At 44.1% G+C, this 10716-nt stretch overlaps 1 protein-coding gene across 1 annotated transcript in view; it reads right to left on the bottom strand.

The window, feature by feature from the left end:
- LOC126242756 (probable peroxisomal acyl-coenzyme A oxidase 1) overlaps window positions 1-3646 on the bottom strand; it is an 87104-nt gene extending 83458 nt beyond the window's left edge. Inside the window, exon 1 of the mRNA XM_049948114.1 lies at window positions 3073-3646. Coding sequence (XP_049804071.1) covers window positions 3073-3211 — 139 coding nt within the window. The 5' untranslated portion in view covers window positions 3212-3646. The remainder of the gene's footprint in view (window positions 1-3072) is intronic.
- Window positions 3647-10716: the final 7070 nt, after the last annotated feature.

The raw sequence follows: 10716 nt of genomic DNA, 5'->3' as shown, positions 1-10716 counted from the left end.
ACATTCACACAAGTGCGACTCTCACACACCAGACCACACTTTCTGGTCACTGAGGCTAACCTCATTGGCCAGAGACAGTGGTCATGTGTGTGTGTGTTATGTTTGTGTGAGCACGTGTGTTTTTTCTACATTAGAAGAAGATCTTTTGGCCATAATCTCAAACATTTAGGAGTCTTCCTGTTGCGCCTGCCTGTGACTCAATATCTCTATACGATGAGTAGCAGTCTATGCTTTTCATAACAATGTGATTATTCCATCCTGGATTTTCCATTGCTTAATGTTTTAGACAACTTGTTATTGACTGTTTATATTAAATGATATACAAAGATAAAATGTACTTGGCCTGTTGATACACACTTTAGTATGTACATATGTTCAATAATCTGCCAGAACATGTTAAATGTCACATAGATAATGTGGTGGAGTTTAAGAATGATCTGATAACCTTTTTATTTGGCAACTACTCCTACTGCATTGAAGAGTATCTTCAGAGAAACACTTTAAATGAATTATTTACGTTATTTCATAAATAGCATTAATACAATAATCTTTTGTAATGCTAAGTTGTTTCACAGTATTGCACTTAAATACAATGTATATCTTTGAATTTATTCTACACCCCAGAATCCCTCTCCACAGAATCCATTCAATACAACTAATGGGATGTAATGTTGTATATTCTCTGACTGTTACAGTGATTCACTTTTTATGCCCAGCCTGCAGTTCTTACACCTATCCTGATCTAGGAAGTGGAGGAACATTTTCTTACCTTCGTCATCACTATCACTCACTATTTCAGATTTAATTAGAATATCTATGCTATTTTTGCTGTATCAACAGTTAAGAATAGTTACAACTAGTTAGCTGTGTCAGCTTCAGCTACTTTCTCTCTCTCTCTCTCTCTCTCTCTCTCTCTCTCTCTCACACACACACACACACACACACACACACACACACACACAACTTTGTGCTTGTCTTTCTTTTATCAATTTTAGCAACAATATGAAATAGCAACCAAGTGTTCCAGTCTTACCTAGAAATCAGGGTGCTGACAATAATTTTTAGTAATCCAATTGACAGAAAAGAAACTTATGGACATAGTTGTTCCTCAGGACAGTGTATTTGGTCCAATTGTACTCTTAATATTTGTCAATGCCTTTTCAGACAGTGTAAGACACAGAGAAAAAGGTTTGTTTGCACATGACAGTAACATCTGATAAAACACCAGAACTCATATTAGAGAAAGTAAATGAAACTCTCATGGATGTTTACAGTTGGCAATAAATTAAGACTTAACATAAGGAAAATGAACAGTACACACTTCAGCATAAAGAGGGAGCACAATCCTGTTGAATTAAGCATAGATGATAAACTGATAAGATTGTGTAACAAACACGAAGCTTTTAGGGATGAATATTGACTGTCTGTTAATGTGGAAAGAAAACACTAATATTCTGGCAAAAAGAATGTCCACACTATGTTTTGCTATTAGGATTCTGTCTTCAGTTTGCAACCACCATGTCTTGGGGTGACATACTATTCCTATATACACTCAATTCCTAGCTATGGGATTCTTTTCTGGGGATCATAGGTGCAAAACATGCCTACAGTTTTAAACTGCAGGAAAGGACTGTAAGAATAACAACTAGAATTAGCAATCAGACTCACTATCAAGAACCGTTAAAAAAAACTGGGTATTCTCTATGCATCAAGTGAGTACATCTAACAATCTGTTGTGCATATCGGGGGAAACATTACTAAGTACTTCACTATCAGTTCTACAAATAATCATGGAAGGAGAACCAGTTTGGACTTCAATTTACCATGGAAAAACAAACAAAAAACTCAAGACAACATTTTCTATGAGGGAATAAAATTATGTAATAAATTGCTCAATGTGATTAAAACAATTACAGTATTAAAACAAATCTGCTTAAAAAGACAGCTAAAATTTTCACTGTAAATATTCAGAGCTGGTTAATAATGGTAGGGGATAATTACAACAGCTCATCGCATCATGTGCCAAAATCTGCAGTGCATAATAGTAATATCTTGTTATTTTCCTGAATTCAACATCTCAATCCTGAGAGGGGGGTGGGGTTTGGAGGAGGGGGGGCATATGCTGACTCAGTTCTTCTGGTGGACTGAGGGAAGAACATTAATATATGCATAGGGAATAACAGCACATTTATGGGGGTGAAATCAGCTTTCCAAATGGACTGGAGTTAGTGCAAGGGACATAGCAGCAAGCTCGTGGTTCTGAAGTCACAGTGGTTGCCCCCTATATGTGCAATGTAACAAAGAGAGAACTTGTGTTTATATTTAAGAATATTGTACAACAGGGACCAACTGAATGAGGTAGAGCAGTTGTTAACGTGTTGATTCCATATTTGAGAGGAAAGAGTTTGCTCTGTCTGGCAATTCTGTTTTAGGATTTCTGTGGTTTTCCAAAATAATGTCCAGTAAATGCTGGAATGGTATTAAGGCCACAGCTTATCACCTCCCCTATTCTCATAAAGTATGCTTATATATTCAGTTGCCAGTTTTTTGAGCTATTTATTTTTTTGTACTATGACACCAAGCTCGCCATCACTGCAAGATGATGCCTGGGTGTATAAATAAATAAATATATGTTTTCCAAGTATTTGCAAATTATACTTTCTGTTTCCTGAAAAATGGATGAAACAGAATTAGGGGAAAATTAAGTAGATTGGCATGAAATAGAAAATAAAATGTATAAACTGAGATTTTGCATTTCATTTGGGATTTTGCCATTAATAAACAGCGACACTGGATTCAGATGTGCTGATATCTGTGGCAGATATTAAAAAATACTGTTGCACTTCATTTCAACAGACAGATTATTTTCCACTTACATTGTCTTTCTCTTCTCTTAAACGAAGTAAGCGTCTACCAAATACTACTGACACTTTGGGTTTAGTATGGTCTCTGAAAGGTTACGTAACTTTTAAATACATTTTTGACTTGAAAAATGTTTATAGTCTGTGTGTGCTCGATTTAACATGTTTTTCAAGCAGGACTATGAAAATCGCCCAAGTAGTGGTTACTCACGTCTGTCTCTCCTCTCCTTCGTCTTGTCCTCGCCACCGTCAAGCATGTGTGTCAGTTCAAGTGGATCAAATGTGCATTTCTTCCTCTCATTTTCGAGATCCTCGTTGCACTTCATGGTGCGGCCACTGTACGAAGTCATATTTCTGGAAAACTGTTGTTGGCAACTAGGACGGAATTTTTCAGCTGTCTGTCAGTCGTCTGCTACGTGCGAGTTGACTTACGCTCAGTCCGATTTGGCTACACAAGTTTTACACGTCCTTTGTACACGCATACAACCACTTGCCGATTAGAGCGTGAAGCGCCTCACCGCCCGAGCAGAAAACGACTGAAGAGAAACTGCTCCTGTCAAGTGTACAAGGATCAAGGGCAGGAGAGGGGGATTCAGATAAACGTGTTTGCTTCTTAACGCTTTGGAGTTTGTACTCTCTTCATGTCATTCGCTTGTGATTGCACGCACATCACCACATTAACGCTCTTCGTACGCTGACAGCTCAGCATTCTTTCGCTGCACAGATTTTCCATTTCTAACACAAGCGCGAAATTTTCCACAGCACTACTCCTCCGCCCTCACCACCACCCACCCCACCAACACACATGCTACGTAATAACAGGGCGGCCAATGCCTTCTAAATTGTGGTGGCACTGGACAGGAATATGACAAATCTCGCAAATACAGTTTGTATTTCTAGCGTAGGGGGAAACAGAAACACATTAGATTATACATCCTAAAGGTGTAGAATTTTTAGAAGTAAATATCAGTGAGAGCAGGTTTAAAGCGTTGCTCTATAAATAATCAGAAATCTGTTCTTTGAATAATTGTTAGTTTTCTTAATGAACTATCACTCTACAACATGAACTCACTTGTAACTACTTCTGACAATGGTATATAGTCGCAGTTAACTATCAAATAAAACAGAAATTTTATTTTTGTGTTATAATACTAGTGCTGAAGACCTATTTTGAAACTGAGAAGAGACAAAAATGTTATAACTCTTCCCTGCGTTCTGACATGGTACTGCTTTGGAAGCCAGAAGCATTCCCTTGAGTAATTGGTACGTTATGCAAGGTACGTATCGTTCAAAAGACTTTTTGCAAACATGACATCATACACACTAATCGAAGACCGCAGGAACTGCTACAGACTTTCGTTAACATTCGATGCTGGGTGCTTGAGAAACACCATAATGACCACACTGGAATCCACGTCATTCTTGATACGATTTGTTATAATTAAGAGTCACATAATGACGTATTGGCTGTTAAAGCCTTCATGAGATCTAAGTTATAGGTAAAAATGGAAACTATCAATACCTCATCATGGTGTAGTGGACAGTCTGCGAGCGAGCGCGATTTGTTTACCTCCCCGTTGCGGCTTGTCTTCGTATCCGAATTCATCGAACATCATGGCGTTTCCCTGTCGCCAAGCGACGATCAACTTAATTTTTCCACAAATCATGAACGACCAAAAGCGTATGAGGAAGAACGATTTATACGGAACGAAATGGGTCTCCCGCCGCGAGCTCTTCTCGGAATTCTTTTTTCGGTCCATAGTACCACTGTGTACATAAGCTGCCGAATGAAGTACTGTTCTGCGCCATGATACCGATCTAAAGTTCCGATACTCTGAGCGCCATATAGAAGCTGCCGTGGTTGATAACGCTGGTTTTGGGCTCCGAACTTTGAGGGTTTACGAATTCCCGTTTGAGGTGCCGTTGGATGTTGTGGTGCCCGCCTATAAGTCTTACGGAAACGTTGTCAGTCATGTCGCTGAAACGTGGAAGACGTTCGAAACATACCGTGTCCTCAATGATGTCCATCATGTAAAAATTGAACTGAGGAAACACATGCCTACTTGGTAATTGCCAGCTGCAGGGTGTTGTCATGCACGATGCCCAGCCACGCACTTGTTCAAGTTGTGGCCAGCAAGGTTATGTCGGTTGAGAATGTCTCTGACATAGACTGGTTCAGGCGCCGATTGGAGAAGTCATTCTCCCTGTGGCGCCCATTGTGTTACCTCTACATTGCTGGTTCGCAGTGGGGCTGCCTGCTGCACCCACTCTTTATTCAGTCGCCACCAGCTTTGGCTCCTCTTGACGACGCGATGGACGTTTTGTCTGTCTCTCCTACACTGCCGCCAGAGGTAGTACCAATGGACGATGGCTGTGAGTAGCCACAAAACATCTGTCCCAACCCCGTAGTTGTTGATCACAGAGCTGTATCGACCTCTGCGTTACTGTCGTCTGGCTGTGTGTCGGACTACAGCCGCTGTCTTCTGACACAGATCAACATGGCAGGAAGCAATGGTCGCCAAGAAGATGGAAGAGACTGTGCTGTACCCTTTCTGGTGACTGCCTTCATTGGATGTGTGCATAGGATGATGACCCACCTACTGATGATGTGTTGTCCTCTGACACCATGACACTGGACGATGCGACATCTCCCCCCCCCCTCCCTACTTCCACCTTCAGTCAACAGCTATCTACAGATACTGACCTTCCGCCACCTGCATCTGATGCAGTTGCCATCCTCTCTGTGTCTGACGCTACTTTTGGGTGTACCTCTGATAGTGTTTCACTGAACCAGCCTGATGAGATGTCTGTCTCTTGGACAGATGATGTTAGTGCTGAGGATGGACGTTCTGGAGGCGTACAGAGTGATGGAACCACCTTGGTGGGGTCGGTCCCTCTGCCTGTCACAGTGATGTGTCCTTCCACAGGAGCCTAACAAGGAACTCCCTGTGCTTCCTCTGTGTTTGCAACGCCTGTCCTCCTGACGATGGCAGCTTTTCTGTCGACACCATTCGCATGCACCATAAACTGGTATTACTCCTTGAAATACTGTATGCTGTGCACTTTGCCGTCCTTCAGGAGGCTGCATCTTGCAACCTTTTGTGCTGCCCAATGCTTTATAGCACACACTTCCCATGCTTCCCTGCTGGTAGCGAGGTGACAATCCTCTAACGTGACAGCATCCTCGCTGGTATAGTTGCCTAGCTCCCTGGTGCCAGAGGTATGGCTCTCACATTTATTGGTGTCATGCTCATCAACACTGTCCATTTCCTTCCTGGGTCGGCAGGGTACCTTAATCACGGGAAGCGATTTGAGCTGCACCCAGGCACCAAAGACCAACTGCTGCATCACTCTCTGTATGCTGCACTAGTGGCAATTGTCTGGCACCTCAACCTTGTGGACACTTGGAAGCATGTTAATGGTGATAGGCTGTGTTTTGTGCGTTTCACTAGCCGTTCTTCCAGTCGCCTAAACTGTGTTTACATCTCCCTCAATATTATCAGTGGAGTGCAGACTGTTGGCGTCTGGCCCAATGCATTTTATGACCATGGTGCATATATCTGCGTCATCAGCCTCTGCTACCAAAGAGTTCAGCATGGCTGGGGACCATGGAAAATGTACGCAGTCCATCTTTCTTCAGCCAGCTTCTCACAGCTCATCAAGACCAGACAGCTTGTTGTCAACACCATGATGCATACCAGTTTGCCCTGTCTCTGTGCAAAGCCTGTGTTCCACAAGGCCTTCATTGGTTACAGAAGGAAGATCACAATTTGGTGATGACAAACCCAGGTTTCTACTTCACCATTCTCTGGGAATGTACTACGATGTCATATTCACCAGAGTGTCAGGTGATGGTTAATCGTGCCAGGGCACAGCTCACTGGTATCTCTCGATGTCATCTTGAAGGCACTATGGTCAAGACGTACACACATGACAGATTAGCGCAGGAGTATCCGTCTGTATACCACGTCATAGTGGAACATTGCCACTGTCAAAGGACTTTGATTAATGTTCTTTTGACTGATAATTGGGACACATAGAAACCCATAGTGAGAAAGGGTCTGTCCTCCACGAATATTAATTTATGTTTTACTCTGCACAACATCACCACCCTGCCAACATTACAGCGATCTCGTGACTCTCCTTTGGCTTGTTTCCAGGGGCTGCAATGATGGATCTACTTTTTGACATCATGAAGGGTGAAGTCCATGACGCTACAGGTAGGTTCTACAAACAAGTTGCTAGTGCGCGACTGACTCATCCCCTACTGGCACAGGTGTGGACAGAAATTTATTGGGACCCCTGCAGATTCAAGACAGTTTCCTCGATGGTTTCCCCTGATCAAACCTGTTTGGGAGGTGCCAATAACATCTGCACTGCCTTCTGTAGCTATTGACATATAATCGCTCTTTCTCACGCTTATTGTGTGCCTGGACTTTTGGCTTCTCTTGACTTCAGTCAGGTGTTTTGATCAGGTTGATCATGACTACCTGGAAGGGGTGCTCCGCAATCTGGAATACATGATACTACCATCAACATTATAAAGTGTCTCTTTTATGGAGCGATATGCTGTGTACTCTACAATGGCCATCTCGCCCCTCCCTTCTAGATACATCATTCAGTGCACCAAGGCTGCCTGCTCTCTGCTCTGTTGTATGCTTTCGCCATGGAACCATTGCTCTGCAGCCTCCGTCATCGGTCTGGGATGTCTTTCGGTGGCCATGTATTTTGCTGCACTGGTAGTGTGAATGATCTCATCCTCGTTCTTCGTAGAGGTGCTGTGGTCAGGGAGTCCTTGGTATGGGTTATCACCTACAGTGAAGTTTCTAGTGTCTGCGTTAACGTCTGCAAATCGAGCGCTATGGCTACAGGTGTGGGGCATCCTGCAGACAGCACTGCTCCATTGCATTTGCTGCTGCTAGCAAATGCTCAGGACTCGATTTCACAGGTGATCTGTGGAACACGATTGCCCTCAGCTGCCGGGGCCTACTACCCCAACTATGAGCTGGACTTCTAGACCACTGCTTATGAGTCCTCTATCTTCTGCAATTGACACAGCATGTAAATGCATATTTAGTATCACGTATGCCCCACGTGGCACAGACACTCCCCATTCTGCCATCCTTGGCCCGCCGCATGCTATCAGCATTGGGTTCATATGTTTGCCACGACTTGCTGTTAAACATATTGTACAAGACCCTCACCCTCTGACAGTCCAGGGGCAGTTTAGGCCTGTATCGCGTCTCTGACAGAGCGATGGCCCTTTTCTTCTGCTCTCAGACAGAGCTGAAGCACCATTTTCCCACGTGCCTTACTAGCCTGTTGTTGGAGACCCTTGGACAACGATCACTGTCACCCCCGTCCTTCTTTTACTTCCGTTATAGTTTTTTCAAGCTGAGCTATGTCCACACTGTGATACTGCCAATTGACTTGATGTCCCCGAAGGATATCTACAGCTTTCTTCAGCAGAATAGGTCACTTAATGTGGTTGAGGGGAAGCATCCCCACATCGATTGGCGTCCTGTATGACGATCGGTGTACGCTTCTGATCTTGCCACTGACGTCCAGTCTGCATGGTACCTTGCGGTCAATGGGAAGCAAGTATGCTGGCTTCGCCTTCACGGAATTCACCTTGCAGACACCTCGTTGTGTGTCACCTGTGATGCTCTGGACAAGGACGAACATCGCTTCGTGTGCAGACAGGCGACATGTGTCTGATTCTTGGTGCGACAGATGCTGGCCTTAATTAGCCCTACGGATCGTCATCAGATACCTCACACCCGCTCCTCTTCCGCGACTTGGGATACTTCGACAAGCTAAGACGAACTCTGTGAAGTGAGTTGTGAACACACAGTTCACTATCTGTTTGTTGATGGCGAGAAAAATGTCCTCGATTTTTGGGACTTCCTTAATAAAAGATATTGTGCAGCTGTCTACAGTTCCAAATACAAACAATTTTTCTCCAATTTTGTTTGTAATGTGTTTCTTAATCTACCTCGGATTTAGTGTACGAGGTGCATTCAAGTTCTAAGGCCTCCGTTTTTTTTCTCCAGACTGGAAAGAGATAGAAACATGCGCATTACTTTAAAATGAGGCCGCGTTCATTGTCAATACGTCCCAGAGATGGCAGCACCGTACGGCAGATGGAATTTTACCGCCAGCGGCGAGAATGAGAACTGTTTTAAATACTTAAAATGGCGACGTTTTCCTTACTTGAACAGCGTGCAATCATTCGTTTTCTGAATTTGCATGGTGTGAAACCAATTGAAATTCATCGACAGTTGAAGGAGACATGTGGTGATGGAGTTATGGATGTGTCGAAAGTGCGTTCATGGGTGCGACAGTTTAATGAAGGCAGAACATCGTGTGACAACAAACCGAAACAACCTCGGGCTCGCACAAGCCGGTCTGACAACATGATCGAGAAAGTGGAGAGAATTGTTTTGGGGGATCGCCGAATGACTGTTGAACAGATCGCCTCCAGAATTGGCATTTCTGTGGGTTCTGTGCACACAATCCTGCATGACGACCTGAAAATGCGAAAAGTGTCATCCAGGTGGGTGCCACGAACGCTGACGGACGACCACACGGCTGCCCGTGTGGCATGTTGCCAAGCAATGTTGACGTGCAACGACAGCACGAATGGGACTTTCTTTTCGTCGGTTGTGACAATGGATGAGACGTGGATGCCATTTTTCAATCCAGAAACAAAGCGCCAGTCAGCTCAATGGAAGCGCACAGATTCACCGCCACCAAAAAAATTACAGTAACTGCCAGTGCTGAAAAAATGATGGTGTCCATGTTCTGGGACAGCGAGGGCGTAATCCTTACGCATTGCGTTCCAAAGGGCACTACGGTAACAGGTGCATCCTACGAAAATGTTTTGAAGAACAAATTCCTTCCTGCACTGCAACAAAAACGTCCGGGAAGGGCTGCGCGTGTGCTGTTTCACCAAGACAACGCACCCGCACATCGAGCTAACGTTACGCAACAGTTTCTTCGTGATAACAACTTTGAAGTGATTCCTCATGCCCCCTACTCACCTGACGTGGCTCCTAGTGACTTTTGGCTTTTTCCAACAATGAAAGACACCCTCCGTGGCCGCACATTCACCAGCCGTGCTGCTATTTCCTCAGCGATTTTCCAGTGGTCAAAACAGACTCCTAAAGAAGCCTTCGCCGCTGCCATGGAATCATGGCGTCAGCGTTGTGAAAAATGTGTACGTCTGCGGGGCGATTACGTCGAGAAGTAACGCCAGTTTCATCGATTTCGAGTGAGTAGTTAATTAAAAAAAAATCGGAGGCCTTAAAACTTGAATGCACCTCGTATTACTGCAATGAGGAGTTGATCCACGCCTTTTCCACCCATGTTGTTGTTGCTGTGGTCTTCAGTCCAGAGACTGGTTTGAAGCAGCTCTCCATGCTACTCTATCCTGTACAACTTTCTTCATCTCCCAGTACCTATTGCAACCTACATCCTTCTGAATCTGCTTAATTTACTCATCTCTTGGTCTCCCTCTACGATTTTTACCCTCCACGCTTCCCTGCAATACTGAATTGGTGAGCCCTTGATGCCTCAGAACATGTCCTACCAACCGATCCCTTCTTCTAATCATGTTGTGCCACAAACTCCTCTTCTCCCCAATTCTATTCAATACCTCCTCATTAGTTATGTGATCCACCCAACTTATCTTCAGCATTCCACCCTTGGTACTGGTTATTCTCTGCTCATTGGAATATTGTGCTCCCAAAAACGATGCGTCGACAGTCCCCCGAGTGTGGCGACACGCCGCTCCCCCCTCCTCGCGACGTCGATTTCCTGCTAAGTTCCGTGGTATTAAAAAAATAATTAACTG

The sequence above is a fragment of the Schistocerca nitens genome, chromosome 1, assembly GCF_023898315.1.
Source record: "Schistocerca nitens isolate TAMUIC-IGC-003100 chromosome 1, iqSchNite1.1, whole genome shotgun sequence".
NCBI lineage: Eukaryota > Metazoa > Arthropoda > Insecta > Orthoptera > Acrididae > Schistocerca > Schistocerca nitens.
The sequence above is the reverse complement of the archived record's forward strand: the minus strand, read 5'-3'. Positions and strand labels throughout refer to the sequence as shown.